At 33.5% G+C, this 20,022-nt stretch overlaps 2 protein-coding genes across 3 annotated transcripts; one reads left to right on the forward strand and one right to left on the reverse strand.

Moving 5' to 3' along the window:
* Positions 1-3,401: 3,401 nt before the first annotated feature.
* LOC132557914 (methyl-CpG-binding domain protein 3-like) lies at positions 3,402-12,232 on the reverse strand. Of its 2 annotated transcripts, none has more exons than XM_060222442.1 (6): positions 12,077-12,232; positions 10,106-10,224; positions 8,638-8,780; positions 6,399-6,489; positions 6,121-6,275; positions 3,402-5,494 (listed from the first exon to the last, which is right to left on the reverse strand). In XM_060222442.1, the coding sequence occupies exons 1-6, from the start codon at positions 12,190-12,192 to the stop codon at positions 5,399-5,401; spliced, it is 720 nt and encodes a 239-aa protein (XP_060078425.1). In that variant the 5' UTR covers positions 12,193-12,232; the 3' UTR covers positions 3,402-5,398. The 2 variants fall into 2 exon arrangements, with proteins under 2 accessions (XP_060078425.1, XP_060078424.1); XM_060222441.1 differs by having other exon boundaries at positions 10,067-10,224.
* Positions 12,233-13,308: 1,076 nt separating this feature from the next.
* LOC132557922 (telomere repeats-binding bouquet formation protein 2-like) lies at positions 13,309-18,884 on the forward strand. Its single transcript, XM_060222451.1, has 6 exons — positions 13,309-13,393; positions 15,523-15,604; positions 15,941-16,080; positions 16,608-16,687; positions 17,583-17,655; positions 18,653-18,884. The coding sequence occupies exons 1-6, from the start codon at positions 13,309-13,311 to the stop codon at positions 18,757-18,759; spliced, it is 567 nt and encodes a 188-aa protein (XP_060078434.1). The 3' UTR covers positions 18,760-18,884.
* Positions 18,885-20,022: the final 1,138 nt, after the last annotated feature.

Raw genomic sequence — 20,022 nt, forward strand, 5'->3', positions numbered from 1 at the left:
AAACATCAGTGCATTCAATATGGTAATTTTCCAGACCAAGCGGGCCTCTGAAGGTTGCAGCAAATCTGTCAATTTTTCCTTCAAAGCACACTAATCCACAATGCCCTATTGGATTTTGATTGCTTAAAAAATTGAACTTCATAGTACATTTGTAGCTAGGCATACACATAAAAGATTAATTTCAATAAAGTGATCACAAATTCCTTAAGGGTCATCTGACAATAAAGACATGCATGAAAGGCCAAATAGGCCAAAAATAAATTGCACAACTACACTACAGCTTACATAGAAGACATTAATTGGTTCATAAAGACATTTTCTGTAAACTTGAAATCATGTTCTTCATACATGCACTACACAAATACCATTAATCCAGACATATTGCTGGTTGAAAAAGCATGCTACAGGCCCAGTATCAAAACCCTTAGTCTTTTGGTAATTGAGAAGCTGCTTACGAATTTCAACACATCTGATCCCTGTGACTTTGACAGGCCCAATATCAGTACCCGTAACATTCTGAGTATAAAAACCGTTTTGGTTATTTAGAATAAGTTATTTAAAGATTTTAACATATTTGACCTCAAAGGTAGGTCAAGGTAATTCATATTAACAAACTTGGTAGCCTTTCATCCCATCATGCTGCAGGTCCATTATCAGGACCACTGGCCTTTTGCTTATTGAGAAGTAAACTATTTTTAATTTCACTATTAACAAACTTGGTAGCCTTTCATCCCATCATGCTTATTGAGAAGAAGTAATTTCACTATTTTTACATATTTGGCCCGTGTTACCTTGATGAAAGTGGGTCAAGGTAATTCATATTAACAAACTTGGTAACCTTTTATCCCAAAATGCTACTTGTATAACATGACTACCCTGAGCTTTCTGGTTATTGAGAAGACATTTGAATGGAAAGTTTATGTACTGCACACAACAACAGAGGAAACACAATGGCTATAGGTCATCCAGACCCTAGGAGTCAGATGATCTAAACATCAACAAGAGGCCTAAAGGAGTTAGCAGTCACCGGAGTAAATGCTGACTTCTCACAGAAATAATCTGAACAAAATGCGATAACTTGAACATCATTGTACCCATAATGCTCATGTAAATTGTGCATAATATTAACTGCCATTCCATGATATGGATTCCAACCACTTTTTAATTTAAAGAAACTAAACCCTGAAATGAAATTTTCCTGTATAAACTCTCATGTTTATCCCCTCCCCAAAGGGAGATATAAGACGAGGAGGTTATCCGATTCATAATTATGGTAAAGGAGCTTAAAGACCTGTGCTTCCATTGGTGAAGAGTATTTGATTACGTCATATCTGGGCCTTTTAAATAGAAGTTTTAAAATCTTTTTAATCAAATAATTGCACCCCTTTTGGCCTCGCCAACCAACCCCTAACAGTCAGCAAGGCCAACATGTGCATTTGGTCAAACTATCACCATGATTTTAATTATTTCCAGTGGAAATTATCCAAAATAAGTATGCTCAAAACTGTAATCGGCTAAAGTAAAATGTATGCTCTCCAGGAGTAAATTTGAGATCCTGGGGTCATGAAATTCAAGATTCTTGCATTCATTTATTTGACATACCTTATCTATGTGTTGAGAAGAATTTTAAAATTGGAGTTAATTTGACCCTCTTCTGCGATCACTTAGGGGTGGAAACAGCATAATTCTCAATTTAGTTTCACCTTTGGCCATGGAAGGTTTATGAATTTTATTCAAATTGGTTGTGGGGTTTTTCAGAAGTTATATATATAAATTGCGTACAATGAATTACACCGTACAAAAGAGCTCAAGAGATCACCAGGAGACCTGAAAATGGCCACTTATATTGTATACACAACTAAATAGGATAATTACATTTCAAGATCTTTTCAGTCATAGCTCTTCTAAAATAGCCGAAACAAGGACACCATTTATTGCACACGATTTGAGAAGCCCACCTTGTATCAAATGATGTGCCAACAATATCCATCCAGAGCATACTGAGAATTAGTTAGAACATCCAGGGATTGCCAACCATCAGCAATCTTACTTTCAGACTCATCTATGAGGAACCTACTTTCAGAATTTTATATAAATAATCGAATTGCCTGATATGTGGTGATAACGGATTGACAAAGTCAAACTTGATTTTCAAATTCTCTTCAAAATCCCACATATTCAGAGACCTTAAATGAAATGGAATATAATAAATATTCATCAAGACCTTGTGGCACAGTGACAACAAAATTTATTTATGGAGAGTATAATGATTTCAAACAACTCGCCATCATTAAGTGGGTAAAAATTCATAATTACACTTCAACGTCCCTGAAGTTAAAAGTAATGGGAGAGCAACATTTTCTTCACTGTTTGGAAGAAAACTACACTACTGCATTATAACATGGCAAAGACTGATAATCGACTATTTCCCTTATATCTGTAATAGTAGATATCTTAGTTGTACATGTGATAAGCCCATCCATATCTATCGTTGTTTGGTAGTATTAACTAATTCACTGTTCTAAAATAAGCTCATCAGAAGACCTTATCACCTCATTAATTAATTTGGATCAAACTTCACACACTTATATAAGACCATAGTACATGTAAATCTTGGACAAGTTCAAGTTTTGTGTAGTAGTTAAGGTCAAGGTTATTTAATCTTAGAAAATCTTCATTGGCACTCCTTAGGGGGAATCTTGATTAAACTATGCAATCTTCCTCATGAATATTAAATACTGGACGAGTTCAGGTTTTGGGAATCTTTTACTGGGTCAAATATTCATCATTATACAATTTTATAGAAATCCATTGTCAACACTACAGCAATTTCCTTTTTCGAGGCTTCATCTCTTCAATGAGTTTAATTGAACTTCACATTCTTCTAAAAGACTCCAATATCGCAGATCAGTTCAAATTTCAGGGATGTAGGGGCAGCCAGTAAGATTTTTATTTAATCCTTGCCAATACCCTCATTTCTTTATTCCTTCAAGAAGTTTGACCAAACTTGGTATTCACATGTTGGTATTTTCTTGTTGTCTTTTAAACCATTTTCATTTTATATCATAATGTGATTTTATTATTGTTCAAACCATTTTCTTTTATACATCACCATACTAAGACCATATTTTATCTGAAAGTAAGCAAAACAAACATATTCCAAAACAGGAGAAAAAAGTATGCTTAAGTTCATGAAATTGTGTATTTGACAGACTGGATTTTCAACCATTCATTATCTTACCTTCACACAAGTTTTATTACCATAGTAGATAACCCTCAAATGTATAGCATGTTCATGAACTTCATATACAATGTACTATATGTATGAACACTAAATAGATGTCATCAAGTGATATTAAACCCAGAATACATGTATTTCAAAAAGAAGACTGAAACCAGGCTAATACACAAATACATCATTTATTTCAAACTAAAACCTACCTGTTTAAAGAATTACAATCATTTCATCTACAAACTTTGTAAATCAATACATCTTGCTAAAGTATACTACATGTTTGTCACTATATCAGTGACTTACATATATGTCCAATTTGCTGCTGGTACATGCCGGATTTAAGTATCCTATGTACTAATATACATCAAGAGTTGGGCATAAACTCTTACGCATGTATTGACGAGAATAGATAATGACAACTTAATTTTATTTTATGAAATCTTACAGAAAATGAAAAATTCTATCAATATCTCATGACATGAAATAAAACAGAAGACCTTGAACTTGATCCAGATGATAAATATTTATGAATTTAAAATGATTTTATTTTTAAAAAAAAAGTTCAATTTGATTCAGGTGTACATACATTCTACTGATTTACCAGGTAGTTCATTTTAACAGGCCATCTATAATGCTAGGTGAATTTTCTGAGAGTGTTATGTATATGCTATAGGGATGAAAGTGAGTGAAAAGTGCTACATACATTATATGTTAGATTTAATTAGATTTAAAAAGAACAAACTATTGCACCAATCATTTCAAAACAATCATTTAAATTCTAAATTTAAAAAACACATTATTTTGTTGCATCACAGAAATTTTTTTATTAATGATTGTATAATGGATTGACCATGTGATGTTCAGGTTGTTAAAATTGCTATAATGAAATATGATATTATAATAAAACTGACTTGAAGTTTAAATATGACTGAAAAAAATCTCTATCTTTCCACAAGTGCTGATCCTGACAGTTCAGTTTTGTGAATTAATGAATATAAACTGTATATTTAACACCACAAAAATATTGATTTATTATTACATGTAAACGTTCTGTATTAAATACACAACTTTGATGACCATTTTAAGTTATTATGTGTTCAAACAATAAGAGGGTGCCCTGGTCAATCGCTGTATGAATTTATTATTATAATTGTAATTATTATTTTTTACAATAAGAATACAGAATACTACAACTATTGTCTTTGACAATTCTGTAATTAAACATTTTTTTATCTAATTCTTCACCAAAAAAGCAGGTCAATTCCTCTATATTTTGTTATTGATACATATGTAGCTGTTTATATATCAATATAAAGAATCAAATCACTTCATTTGGAGAGGCAAAGGCTGAGTAGTTTAGTTATATGTACTGTACTAGCATTTATATCACTTCACATTAAGAAATCAGTATGACGTTTGATTTTAAATATATGGTACATGGTTGCAATAAATGTACTTGAATTTAAAATAAAGCAATTAAAGACAGGAAATTCATCATACTGTAATATGTTCAAATTACATACTGGGTGTATAATTTCTACTAGTCTTGTAAAAGGTTTCTCCATATTTCCCAGTTTGTTATCTTAACATCATGTTTGATGATAAATGACCTGAGAATTGTAATTGTAACATTCTAGGTATACTGTAAAGCCATCTTTTTTGGGCTGAAATTTCATAATTCAACAGAAATATACAATTTCGTTGGCACCAGATTTCATGGCTAAGTATTGATTACAATATTCACAAGTACTCTAGCCCATGTCAATTTTTATCTCTTTATTGTTGGTGATATTTATTTCTGGATTCAAAATGCTAACAACATCAATGAAATACAAATGATTTTACGGTAATATAGACATTTGATTAAATATTAATAAAAAATTTCATATTATATCTGCTGAGTATTCTCCTATAATCCAATTGTTGATGACATGATAATAAACATCTGTGATCCTAATACTTAGTTTCCTTTTACTTGTTGTAATGGCTTTCAAAAATGTCAGACTTGCAAATCATGAAAAATGTCGTTCCAGATCAGACATTTTTTTGTAAATACTATAAGTATTTGCCAAGTGTAGGTAGCTTATGCTTGATACAACCAATAAGAGAATGTGGTTTGCTGGACTCCTTTATATCCTAGAAGTCATGATATCTAGTGTCGTATTACAAATGGCCCTTCATAACATCTTGTAGTTTTCTTCTTGCCTCCATCACTTTTGTTTCTTGGCGTCTTATATCATCCTCTGACACAATCATTTGCTGCAATGGAAGAGGTCATAAAAATTTATAGAGCACTGCAAGCAACTCTGTCATCCCTTCTTAAGCTAAAGCTTATTGTGAAAATAGGAGGAATAACTATATTAAAACATTACTGGTCTTGTGCCTTCAATTATGCAAGGAAAAGTTCCAGAGGTGCAGAATGTGATAGTGGGTGTAACCCACTGGAGTATCAAGGATGACAAAAGAGTGTCTGATGAATATAACTTTCTAACACAATCTCATAATATAATATTTCTGAAATCTGTCATAGTTGTTTATGTACATTTGATTGGTTGTGTAAAGGCAAACAGGATTAATCTACTATATAATTAATATAAATATATAAATACAGGACAACATTCTTACCTGTATGTGTGGTTGGTTGTGTAAAGGCAAACAGGATTAATATAAATACAGGACAACATTCTTACCTGTATGTGTGGTTGGTTGTGTAAAGGCAAACAGGATTAATATAAATACAGGACAATATTCTTACCTGTATGTGTGGTTGGTTGTGTAAAGGCAAACAGGATTAATATAAATACAGGACAACATTCTTACCTGTATGTGTGGTTGGTTGTGTAAAGGCAAACAGGATTAATATAAATACAGGACAACATTCTTACCTGTATGTGTGGTTGGTTGGTGTCAATGTTGACGCCGGGGTTCTTTGCCAGGGTTGCTTTGTTATTTGCTTGTCCTGTCACTGGTGCATTACCTAAGTGCAGGGCTGCAGATATACTCTGTAGAATATTCTCTGTTGTCAGCTCTGGTCCAACACCTGATGAAACATTAAAATGCAAAATACACTCAGGCAAGGAAAATTTCATCTGAACTCAGATGACCTAACTAAAAATATCTATAAGATATACCACAGCGAAAACAGTACATTTTTTAAACATACCTTGTACATTTCTGGGCAAGTCTAAAGGCTGTAAAAACTCATTCCCACTGTCACATGCTCGCATTCCCTGCAGTCTCTTTTCCCAAAATAACTGTAAGTCAAACAAAATTAAACATTACAACTTTTTTACTCTGGGTGAAACAAGACCTACATTCGTGATATATGCAACAAGTGTGGCTATACAGAAATATTACCCAATATATACTGTTTTATCACACAAGGGATGGAATGGATGGGGATTGTTATAGATGAGGATAAAGGAATGCAACTCTTAAGACTGGTGTACCACAAGTTAAGCACAGGGGGTTTTGCATTTGCCATAGTGTAGCATCATGAATTAATATGTCAAAAAAAGAAAGCTAAGGGAGTCCTCATTTGTCTAACTAACAAGATGTTTATAAAATGTTTACAAACAGTGACAGTTAAGTGAGACTTATATACTGCATGAACTGCAGAATGTTCCTTCACACAATGATTATTCCACTGCACCAGTCCAAGTCATATCCCAATTTGTTCATTTTAGTAAGTTGTATAATTAATTGCTTTTACAACTTTTGAGTAGACCTACTGAGTAATTCTGTAGATAGGTTATCTAGATCTGTAGAGTGTAGTCAAGACACTCATTTTTACCAGGCCTATTATCATACACCTCCAAGATATACTTCAATTAGATTTGATGAGTGACCTAAAAAACACACTTTGTTTAATTTTGATACTTGACCTGTATGATTCTTGATGTGTAACATCATTTTGTTATCATGGTTTCAGATTTGTTTTATCATCATAGTTTCAAGACCTTTGTAATACACTGATGATCTTATAGGAGTGTCAATGTAATATAACAAGAGATCCAAGAAGGATCTTGGCGTCCACCATTGTTTGATTTTTATATCCTCTTTGAAAGTTGGATCTTTTCCCTTCTCTGTTTTTTCTCTTAATGATAAGACATTTGAACATTCCTTTGCAGAAATAGCGATGATAATCTTTACCTGCCAAATCCAAACTGGCCACCTGGAAGCCATTTTGTTTCTTCTGATCAGTCCCAAAATCAAACGAGCACACGAAGAGAACAAAGGGTACATACATATGAAAATTTGAGAGACATCCATTCAGTAGTTCTTAAGAAATAGCAATAATGATCATTACAAATCAAAATCTAAGACCACTGCCTGTAGGCCACTTGTTTTTCTGATCAGTCCAAAACTCTTACAGATACAACTAGAGACCAGGGGAACCTACATATAAAATTTGACAGAGATTAATATCTTCCTTTCAAAGAAATAGCAATAACAAATCTCACTGAAAAATCAAACATGACTGTCTGTCAGCCATTTTGTTTTTTGATCAGTCCCAAAATCAAACAGGCATAACAAGGGACTAAGGGGAACTTACATATCAAATTTTGAGAAAGATCCATCCAGTACTTCTCAAGAAATCATGATAATAAAAATTGTTAGCGGATGGACAGATGGACCACAGAGGCAGAGAAATTTGAATAGCCCACCATTGATCATTAAACAAATTCAATAATTTGATATGTCAGGAGTCTTAAGGGGAGTGACATATCAAATTATTTCAGGAGTTTAATAAGTTTCATATTGACACGAGTATAAAATCCTATTTATCATATAACCCCTATTTCTGAAAAATAAACGAAAACAAATTTTGCTATATGACAAACTTATTTTGACATGGACAGTATGTATTTCCAATGGAAACAGTCATGTGAAGTCATAAAGACATGACTTATTGATAACATCACAGTAGTGTTATTAAACATGTCTTTGTGACAGGCCAGCTGTGTGATAAAGGTATTTAGAATTTAATTTTACCACCAGCTTCACACAATAACTCACTAAAGTGGACATCCAGTAAAAACTATTTTATTATCAAATATACTTATATCAATAGCTGTTTTTTTTAAGTTGACAAATCTGACCATTTGAAATTTATAAACAGTAAACACAAGTGTGTAAAATTTTAAATATACCTCATTATGGTCTTGTGATGTTAACAATAATTAGGTAATGGATAAAGATTAACTTATAACGTCTTGAAAGAAAATAGCTACATAGGTATGCCCTCCAAGCTTCAGTTTACACTATCTATTCAGCATCGGACTACTTACAGATTGGTATTACATGTACTGTACAGTAAAACTGAACAAATGCTATTGTGATAAATGTACTCCAAGAGAGAGGCTTTACTGTGTTCTATTGTGATAGGTGTAACATCTGACCTGTTTCGGAGGATCCTGAGGGCCATGTTTCAGATCTGTTTTGGTCTTGCTCTCCATCCGGTTCTTTATCACTGTGACTGGCTGTTTAAAGATGGATGCTGTTTGCCTAATAGGGAGTACTAGACTTGTGTCATGTCGTATTCCTTAACAAAATAGCAGTAATGTTAGACTTCAGCATTTTTCCTTTAATTGTAATTAACATACACATACACATCTACAAGTTAACATGCACATTTGCTACGATTTATGTAACTTTTGAAAGTAATTTGGTCATCATGCAATCTATAAATGCCTTTTTACCATATGATGATGATGATGATGATGATGATGATGATGATGGAGTAAAGAGTACCTATATATTTTCCTACACAGTATATTTGTACAGTTGTACCATATAATTAACAAATGACAGCAAACTTTGTAGACAGACATCAACATGACAATGACTATAAATATGGAAATACTTATCAGATTGTTATACATGTATATTTACTCTGAAACAGATGAACTTTGTGTAATATGGTTATAAATATACACTGTATGCGTGTATCATATGGATGCAAGCACAAGCATAACATGAAACAATGCATGATTATATGGCTACCAAATTTTTCAACCACTTGACTTAGAACTTTTGATTTGAAAGTACAATTTTAAATTTCAAAATTATTTGTTTTCTTACACTTGTGAATCTTTCACAAGTTTAAATGTTTAAGTATATCAAAATTTCATTTCATTACATGTTTATAATATTATATTAAGATAATTCAGAAAATTACTCCATAAATAATGGTATAAATTTTACAGTAGCAATATAATGATAAATAACACAATAGATTAATTTCAGATATACCAAACCCCACAAAAATGGTGACGCTTCACACTTAATCATTAAAACCAATAAATTTACAGTTGGATATTTAATACAAAGAATTGTTTTGTCTATCCAGACTACAAACCCAAACATCTGCTAAACAAATCTGTATCAAACTTTTTCTTCTTTAATCTTTGAATTCTTTTTTGAATAGGCTAGTGATTATTGAAGCTTCGGGGTTTGGTATCAAAGGTATAAGTGATAATGTAAAACAGTAATGGATGAAGATGTGAACATGACACATTTAATTAGTACTTTTTTATTCTGTTCTGCTCCAAAGGCAACCTTAGTGCAATGATTAAATATAAATAAGCCTGTTAATTGTTTGACCACACCATATACGTGCACTCTAACAGTGAGCTGTTGCACAAAGTAAACTGTTATACTAACCAAACCAACTAGTTACCAGAATGGAAAGGTGATTAATTCAATGATTATGAATGAAAGATGATCATGAATATGAATGATCAACATGAAAACATATTGTGAGCAATGTAATTGGTTAAACTTTTTTTAAAAAATCCAAATAAACTGTTTTACATTTGATCGACCAACCTCTTGTAGAATCATACGGTGTTCCCCTTGGACGCTTACTTTTTCTGAGTGCACTATGAATAATTCTGCCTGTCCGAAAATCAAAAGCACTTAAGTCTAAGGATTCACCAAGATACCGTGCCAGCATCGGTTTACTTCTGATCTTCTTCCCATCAGGACTGCCATCATGAAACAAAAAAAATCCCACTACAAAATTCAAGAGTGTTTTTAATTTGTGAAACATACATGCCCCACACAAGCTTGCCCACTTCAAATGAAATGGAGAAATGCAAAAGCTGAGAAAGTATCAGCTTGTCCCAAACAATATGGGTTTAAAATCTTCATTAAAAAAAAAACAAACAAAAAAAAAAAAAAAACAAAAAAGATAACACTATATCCACATACTGTCCTTCATCAGGATTTGATGCCCTGTTAATTACAACATCTTTAAAATGTGTAGGGTCATGGCTTCATGGAGAAGACACCAACAATAGGAAATGAAATGTAAGTGGTGTGAGTCATATAAGCAGAAAATTTATTCTGGCCTCTATGTGCCTCAAAAGTGGAAGAAATGGTGAAAACACTGATTTTCTGCTAGAAACCCTGCTTTTTTTCTCTTGATTAAAGTAACCACATTATACCCATTAACTGGAAAATTGTTTTTTTCTGCACAAAAGCATTACATCTTCGTGTTGCCCACCTCCCTTCCCCCCAAAATTAGTTGACACATCTGTACTCCCTATTTAAATATTTTATATATGTTTACCTGTTTACAAGTGAATTTACTTTTTCAACAATTTTGCATCAGAAAATTACAAAAAAATAAAAAGCAGTGAAAGATTTGAAAACTTGACTTTGATATTAACCTCTTGACAAAATGACACTGACATACAATCAGATGACTGCCAAGTTTTATCATAATTAAATCTCTACTACAAGGATTTTTTCTTTGATAATTTTGGATTGCATTGTATTTTGTATTGAAATTTGGTGACTTTAGGAGGAAATTTTCAGGAGAAAAATTGCTAAATGTTCGAATTTGGTTGACATGATTTTAAGTAGGAATGGGGCCCTTACTGACACCCCCCCCCCCCCCCAAAAAAAAAAAAACAAAAAAAAAATCGTCAATGGAGGTATATTCATCAATTGCTTTTGTGCCTGTTCCCTACATAATTCAATTCAGTCCCCTCTCTCCACAACTGTGATCTATATATATCTTTTTTTTCCCTACATATCTGCCCGCTGCTTAATAGCGTAGAAATATAATTAGCAATCTACAGTCTGTCCAGAATCATTCTGATCAAGAAATGGCTGACTAGAAGTGATGTTTATTTTCATATGTTATTATCAGGATTGGAAAAGGTGGTACAGAAAGGCAAGTATGATTGCACTACAACATTTTCTGATGATAACAGCATAGCCTTCCTGATAGTCACTATTTGAAAGTTTCATTTTTTAAGTGGTTAGTGACCAAAACAAAGGGAAAGTGTATTATCCCTTTAGAAATATCTCCCGATCTATTGATTAGAAGTCCTAAATCCTGTGTTTATAATCTGATTCTCCTGTGTATAAATTCTTGCCAGTTGGGTTTTTCCAGTAATCAATTAGTGTTTTGGTTTCTTTGACCCAACACATTAAGACGTTCACAAATCATTTAATCGTGTTGGGTTGGGGATGAGATAGTTCAACTGTAAAGCATTGGCTTACGCATTCACAGGTGAAGATCTGAGATATGTGGTTTGATGTTCCCTTTAAGGAAAGGTACAATTTGCCATTCTTAGGAAGCTGAGACATTAACCGGTTTATGCTGTCGTCATTTCATCCTTAGGCAAGACGCTTTACCCCCATATTGCTCTGGATTGCATGGACGGACCTCATGTTACTTGTTCAGTGAGGTAGCCATCAGTTACTTCCACCCAACTTCGCATTCAGATGTTGCTAACATCAAAAACAGATAATGCATATTTTGGGAATCCAGTCTGCTGGCCTGAGCATAGTCGGCTTATCAACATCGGAATCGGAGTACTGTACCTGTAATAATACACGTCGGTTTTCCCAACTGATAGACCCGATTTTCGGACCACTTCTTCTCTCTTCCAGCCAGATGGTAAGCCGCCACAATTGGATCGTCGCTTCTCTAACTCCATTTCTGTGATGCTATTCTCTGCAAAGCTTTGTTTTGTCAGGACGCCATTACCGGAAATGAGCCTGATCACAATGGTTGTAATGTTCCGACATCAAACTATAGTTTTAATAAATTTAATATTTTTCATAATATGTAAAAGCTTTTGTTATTTTGATCATTAAATCTAAACTTTTGCAACAACAATGGAACCAATTTTTTTTTAAAATATTACTACAATTTTGCAAAATATTTTGCGGACGAAGACTGTCACTTTCTATTTCCGGTTAAGAAGCAGACGAAAATAATTGCGCGAAATACAACATTCGGTGAGAACATTTATCTATGTATTTTCAGCATCTAATTTTATCACGAATAGTTTTGATGTGATTCTATTTAATGTAAACCTGTTGTCATTTGCAACCCTACTTTTTACCAGAAACACAGGCACCTGTATCAACTGTATCGTATATAATATCGATACAGAGACTGAGGCTACTGTATTTGATCAGGCAGTGGTTTGGTGATGCAGTTATAACACACTTGTCTTTCACCTAGCCGTCTGGGGTTCGATTTCCTAAAGGTATATGGGCTTCCTCCCACAGTTAGACCCCTCGTATGCTTACAAGTGTGACTTTTATAACTTGATAATGAAGTTCGAGCTTTCTGTTTAAAGTTAATAATATGGGCACCTGAAGCTTGTTGATTTTGAATTACCAACACACAATATCAAAGCGCTCGCTATTAAAATTATCCGTATATGTGAGAATGTATATAATTATAATTTTAGTCTTCATCAAATTGTAACATAGTTCTACCTAGACCTTCCATATATATATAATAAAGTCCTTTGGTTACTCTGAAGTAGCTTGTTGAATAGCCTGAACTTTAATGTTCTAACTGCCATTTTATGTTAAAGAAAGAATTAAAAACTATCTTTTGCTCCAGGTATGAAAATAAAACTTGTTGTCAATACCCTTACTAAATTAAATTTTTATCAGGAAGCTTAATTTCTCTCATGCCAACTGAGAAGGTACTGAAATCATGCATGCACATAATATACATGAAAATGTCAATAGATGCATGACATTATTTATTTCTTCAGGAAGCAGCCCTTTTAGACTTGTCCAGATTGTAAAGCATGGGTGATACTGAAACATCACTGTTTCAAGGGCAGACAGCCTGGTTCTCCAATAGTGTGCTGGAGGAAAAGATTAAACTTTGGGGTGAGTAAACAAACTGTCAAGTCTCACTGATTGAGTCAGGTACAGTCAAAACCGTTCTCCTTTTTTCAGTTTTTGATGTATATTTGTTTCTATATTTACATAATTCTTGATCTGTTCATGTTGTTCAAATTATGCATTTTTGTCAAATTCCAAAACAACATGACAATCTGAATCTGTCCTGTTGTGGTGTACCTGTTCAAGTTGTTGAGCAAACAAAATTCTTAGGTGTAATATTTGACAGGAAATTGTTGTTTCTTCCACATATAAAATACCTTAAAGCCAAATGCCTTAAGGCACTGAATATTCTCAAGGTTGTGTCCCACACTGGTTGGGGAGCTGATAGAAAAGTTTTGCTAAGACTTTATACAGCTGTTCTTAGATCAAAATTAGACTATGGTTCCATTGTGTATGGATCTGCTAGACCTTCATATCTCAAATTTTTAGACCACACCTAGAGCAAGCCTCTGTGTAGAGACTAACAAACCATAGCGGTCGGAAGAAATTGGCTTTGCAATACACTGTTCAGTTAAAGTCAAATCCTTCAAATCCTGCTTTTTCAAATCCAAATATAAAACCTTGTTTCAAAACAAACCAAAGACGATTCCAACATTCAGATTTCTGCTCTTGTACAAAACACAAATATTGATATTGACCAAATTCAGTCATTTGGAACGACAGAAATTCTGCCCTGGCTCTTTGAATTCACCTAAAGTTGACTTTTCACTTCATGAAATGGTTAAATCAGACACTGGCAGTTGCACCTTTTGTTCATCCTTCTCGAAATTGCTGTTAAAATATAAAACATTTCTGCATTTATATACTGATTGTTCCAAAGGTAATGATAAGGTTGCTGTGGCCATTGTTTCACAAGATGAAGCGTATGGATGCTGGCAACCGAACAACACCTCAATATTCTTAGCAGAAGCACAAGCTATCTACCTTGCGCTTGAATATATTCAAACAAGGAAAAATAATGGGAGCTGTTATCTTTTCAGACCCTCTTTCTGTACTACAAAGTCTTAGCAGTAGAAATATCAAAAATATTTTCATTTGTAATACATTAATACTATATCATGAACTTGCCTTTAACCTTTCATATTCCTTTTCGCTGAGTTCCTGGGCACATGGGAATACCAGGCAATGAAAAAGCAGATCGTGCTGCAAAGGAAGCTTTATCGCTACCACCTGTTGTTTTTAACATTCATTTTACTGATTTTAAACCATTTATCAAACAAATTTTAACAGCTCAGTGGCAGGAGGAATGGAATTAATATACTAACAATAAATTGCACTCCATAAAACCGATCATCTGTTAATGGTCTCTATGCTTTAGAGACAACCACCAAGACAAAGTCGACCTTGCCCATCTTCGTATGGGCCATACATGCCTTATGCATTCATACCTGTTGAAAGGGGAAGATAACCCTCGGTGCATAGGATGTGATGAGCCATTCACTGTTAAACCTTTTTTGTTGGACTGCATTGACCTGTCTACTCGAGAAATTTTTCATCGTAACATTACAAGTCTGAAGACCCATTTTGAAACTGTTGGGATTAATAAAATTCTAGGTTATCTGAAAGATGTTGGTCTGTATTATAGACTATGACTTACAATTATAATCTTTTCTGATAATATAACTATTTCAAATTTTTAGCATGCCTTTACCTTTGAATTTGCTTGATGTTATTTCCATTTTTTATCACAGGTTTTTGCCGGTTGATGGCCCTTATGACCTTTTATGTGTTGAGGGGCCGTTAAGAATGTCATAATAATAATAATAATAATTGAGCAAAAATGATGAGTGTCAATACACCATTAGGAACACTCTGTCCTGTTCTGTACCAGTACATGTAATTGTGTCCCCAGGCAAGATGCTTTATTCCAGTTGCTCTTTATGGCATGTAGCGGTTTCCCGCATACATTGTTTAGTAAGATAGGCAGCAACCACATGTACAGTTACAAGGAGACCCCCACCTCAAAATGACTGGTTGTTGACAGGGCTAGAAACCAAACAAACTTTTCATATTCAGCTATCTGAATGGAAGAGTAATGGCTAGAGCCTCTGGGTCAGTGTCTCCAAACATCAACCTATAACAATATATAATTACTGCACATTGGTATTTTTCAGAACACCACGGAGGTTTACTCGCAGGAATTGACCATGCTCAGTTTGTTTTTAGTGAAGATGAGGAGGCACCTGATACAAAAATGTATGTACTTTTAATACTAATTGGGAAAAGCTGTTAATTTGACAATATTTACAATTACATATGGATTCCAGAAAATATTTCGAAATATTGTTCCATGTGATTCAAAATTAGTTTTACAGCAATACAAAATCAAGATATGTAAGTTGCAATGTATCCTTGTATGTCATAACTTCGGAGTAAATCAACATTGAACTAATTTACTTCAGTTTATATCTTCATTGTTATCTCCCTTCAATTATTATTCTCCTGTTTTGGATCAACATGTATGCCATATATTTTACTATTTTTACTTGAAAACTTACCCTATCTTGAAGTATTTATTGTATATTTATCCAGGATATTTAGCAGTGAGGCCTATATAGATGAGCATCTGGCTGTTTTCCATGCTTTGTATGTGTCGGACGCTGTCAAGCAGAAATATGGTCCCAAAATACTACTTGGGGATTATTTTCTACCACCTAAAGATATACAACAGTGTAAGATCTGCGATATTATGGGTTTTTTTTCTCTCTTTTTCTGTTTTTGTTTCAGAAAATTGACAAATTTTAGAAATCAATTTTGAGTGTTGAAACCTGATTTTATTTCCATCTGCTCTTGAAAACTACTTAAAAAATTGACAATACTTATCTTTCACACATTTTAAAGACAAAAAGTACATGAATAGTTTTTAAACATATTGTATATCACTTTCAAAATGATCTTAGAAATTGATACCATGTGATGTAATGTGTAGTTATTTGGGCAAAGCTCTTTGGGGTAGAATACTTCATATATGTATCAACATTTTAAAACTGTTGTTGGAGTATCTGCGTGGCCGCTGAGACATTTTTGGGTAAGCATAGGGTTTCTCCATTGGAACAACCAACCAGATGATGTTATTCCATATTTTTATTCTAAAAGATGAAGCATAGAGATGCCTAAAACAATACAAATAACATACCGGACAAAAGACAAAAGAATGTTGAAACATACCAGAACATAAGTGGTTGTTTTTGCATTAAAGTGATCAGAAAGCAGATGAAATTCAAATGGGAGCACGTCAATGAGAGCAATAAGGATGACTCAAACTCAGATGAAGAAGAGGTATGTTAACATCTACAGCCTATACACCAGATACAAACAAAATTTTAATTTTTCATATTTATGATAATGAATGTTTTGGCAATTCTCAGAAAACATTGAGTTTATACTGTTGAAATTCTTCCTGTTTAGACTACAATTGTTTCATTTTTGTTTTAGAGATACAATATTTGAATGAAATACTTGTAATAAAAATAACTAATCCATTAGAAAAAATTTTATTGAAGTAATGTTTTAAACTAACTTTTAAGAGCTGTAATTTTTGGGACCAAATGTGTTCTAGAAATGATCCCATTGAGACAAACCACATTAAGATTTTTGGACGCTGAGTAATTGAAAGAATTTTAAGATCCGAAGTGTAGATTTAGTTTGTTTGGACTTGTGTTTTTGTCAGACTACTCAAATCAAAATCTCCAAAACACCTGATTTTGTCAGATCAACCTAAAATTGGTGTCATTAATATTGTTATAATCTCCTTAAATCCTGCAAATTCTGAAATCACATGATACGCTTTTTTTTTTTTTTTTTTGCATTTCTTTTTGTCAAAATTAAGAATTCAAAAACAATTTTGGGAAGATGATATAATCAAATGAATGTTGAAGCATACAGGAACATAAGAGAAATATAGATACAAAAATAAATCTGCAATAAAATAATTGGCTACCCTTGAAAGTAATATTTCACCTTTGATTGTCACAGCAGATTGGCAAAGCCAGAACAAATTCTTCATGTTTTGAGACAAAAATAAGGTTTGATAGAATTCTGAGTGCACTGTGTTGTCCATATTGCTATTTTTTATATCCAATCTTTTTTATATCAAAGCATAGATTAAATTAGACGTGGTTAGGCCGGAGTCAAATGTTTCCAGTAGACAGTTAATGTATTTTCTGTAATTTAGGGTGCTACATTAGCAAGGCAAGCAGCAGAAGGCATCAGTCAATATGGAAAGGAAATACGTTGTGAAGGTGAAGGTTAGTAAACACTGTATAGATATTAGTAAGAAATTAGTTTAGTTAGCTCACCTGGCCTGAAGGATCAATGAGTTTATGCCACAGCAAAGTATCTGTCATCCATCGACTCTTACTGAAAATTCCTACTTATGATAAATAACCAAGATTTTAACCACCTCAGATCAGAAGCATTTTTTAGGGCAAGGGAACAAATTTTGTGTAAATGATGTGTCTCTGGCCACATGAGGCCTGAGGGGTGAGGCCCAGGATGGGAAATTTTGAGGTTTTACTTAATCTTAGGATTGATTTGATTTTGCCCAAGTATGCTCTGAAACGTTCTTGGGTGAAAGGAAATAAATTTTGGGTAACTGCCCTTTGGAATGGAGCCCAATGCCAGAATACTGTGTCCAAGTTTGGTCTGAAACATTCTTAGGCAAAGGTAAATCAATATTGTATAAACTGCGGGTCTTGGTACCTGGAGGTGGGGGGGGATGTAGTGGTGGGAAGAGGGACCCACTTGGACAAATAGAGAGTAAATCCTCTAAATCCTTCCTCTGAAGGAATGCCTGTACTCTGTCCCAATTTTTGTCTAAAGCATTATTTGGTGAAGGAGAATCAATATATTTTTTAAACTGAGAGTCTTGGACTCCTGTGTCAGGAGGGGCAGGCCCAATAGGGCAATTACAGCAAATCCTTTAAATTCTTTCTCTGCAGGAATGCAGAACCTAAAATACTTACGTCATGCTGCCTCTCCTTTGTTGCAGTAAAACAACACAGAAGAACATCGTGAAAGTATGAACAACCCACCTCTAACATTATCTTAGCAAGTGTAGAATTCAGTGTCAGTATTCCTTTGTGTAAAGTTGGATTATAAGAATTGTATTTAAGCTTTACTAGACACATAGACAGCTGGAAGGACTGAGAAAGCAATTATAAATACTGGTATATTATATCATATTACGTACAATATATCCCCAGTAATATTTCATCATTAAATATTTCATGTTTCTTGTTTCAGATTATGTAAATATTGCAGCTTTATCTAAAATTACAGGAGAGATTGTGGACTTTGTTCCTGGAAAAGATGGTTGTGAAGTTGGTAGTAAAAATAAGGCAAAACCATGACAGTATTGATGATCAAGTTTACCTCATTGAATCATATGAGTCTGAAGTTTGGTTCATCATCCCCTCTGCTTCATGAAGGAAAACCAGTATCCTTGTATAATTGAAGCCCCCGTCCCTCCACGCCATGTACCGGTATTTTAATTGTTGTGGCATTCAAAAAAATCAAAAGATCTGTACAATCACATTGTTTCCACACATGAAAAAGTTGTGTTATATATTCAACTTCACTTTCATTTTTTTTTTTTTTTAATTGAATAAATTTACCAAACAAAATATGATTGAATACTTTTTATACGCCGTTGGAGGCGGTCGTATATTGGCATCATCTTCTCCGTCTGTCCGTCCTTACGTCCATTTCTTGTGAACGCAACTCCTCCCACACCAATCATCAGATTTTCACGAAACTTGCTCAATGTGACTACTACAATGGGTAGATGTGCATGAAGGGGCGATTGTTTGGTTCATTGATTTTTATAAGATTTATGCCATTTTCAACTTTGTATTTGTAGGCTTGCTCATAGTGGAGCCTTGTGAATGTAACTCCTCCTAAACTAGTGATAAGAGTTTAACGAAACTTGCTCAATGTCACTACTACAATGGATGGATGTGCTGAAAGTGGTGATTTTACGTTTTTTCTTGATCTTTATATTTTGTGGCGGCGTATATTGTGTCCACGGCACTCTTGTTTCACATAATTAGAACTATGTAGCTTTGACATATATTTTGGAATGAATTGTCTTGTTAAAACATATTTAGAAAATTGGGCTTCTTCTCATCTATAATTCAGTATTAATGATGACACTGAATTAATAAAGGTGTTTTTCTTGCAGTAGATTGAAACAAAATTTTGTATGAAAAATGAAGGTAGTTTTCTTGACTACAACAATGAGGAACTTTTTATGAGCTTACCACCTACAAATGAAATTTGGAGGTCTATGATAATATGACCCAAAAACTTGTCAAAGAAAATGGATTGATGTCAATATGATAATCAAATATAAGCCCATTAATTAACAAGGTGATGAGAAATTTGTTTGTAAATAGTGTTTTTGAACTTCTGTTTCTCATATGTCTTTTAACTTGACAGTCAATTAATCTGTTAACACTTTAATTGTGGTTTTTCATGGTTAAGCCATCATGACAAAATGTCAGATAAATGTTTTAAAATGTGTACCTTTTTGGAGATAATTTGAAGATGACTATAAGTGGTGCATTCACCATAGTCAACTTTACCATTAGGACAATCAGACGAAAATTAAATAA

Source organism: Ylistrum balloti, unplaced genomic scaffold (genome assembly GCF_031769215.1).
Source record: "Ylistrum balloti isolate Yb309-2 unplaced genomic scaffold, AGI_CSIRO_Ybal_v1 Utg370740, whole genome shotgun sequence".
NCBI classification, from domain to species: domain Eukaryota; kingdom Metazoa; phylum Mollusca; class Bivalvia; order Pectinida; family Pectinidae; genus Ylistrum; species Ylistrum balloti.

What these genes read in the sequence shown, in the direction of transcription:
- LOC132557914 (XM_060222441.1), bottom strand. Translation starts at nt 12,192, where the DNA reads ATGGAGTTAGAGAAGCGACGATCCAATTGTGGCGGCTTACCATCTGGC. An exon ending in ACCGACGTGTATTATTACAG is followed by an intron (nt 10,225 to 12,076) that starts GTACAGTACTCC and finishes TCATGATGGCAG; the next exon opens with TCCTGATGGGAAGAAGATCA. An exon ending in ACCGTATGATTCTACAAGAG is followed by an intron (nt 8,781 to 10,066) that starts GTTGGTCGATCA and finishes TATTTTGTTAAG; the next exon opens with GAATACGACATGACACAAGT.
- LOC132557922 (XM_060222451.1), top strand. Translation starts at nt 13,309, where the DNA reads ATGGGTGATACTGAAACATCACTGTTTCAAGGGCAGACAGCCTGGTTC. An exon ending in GGAAAAGATTAAACTTTGGG is followed by an intron (nt 13,394 to 15,522) that starts GTGAGTAAACAA and finishes GGTATTTTTCAG; the next exon opens with AACACCACGGAGGTTTACTC. An exon ending in ACCTAAAGATATACAACAGT is followed by an intron (nt 16,081 to 16,607) that starts GTAAGATCTGCG and finishes TTTGCATTAAAG; the next exon opens with TGATCAGAAAGCAGATGAAA.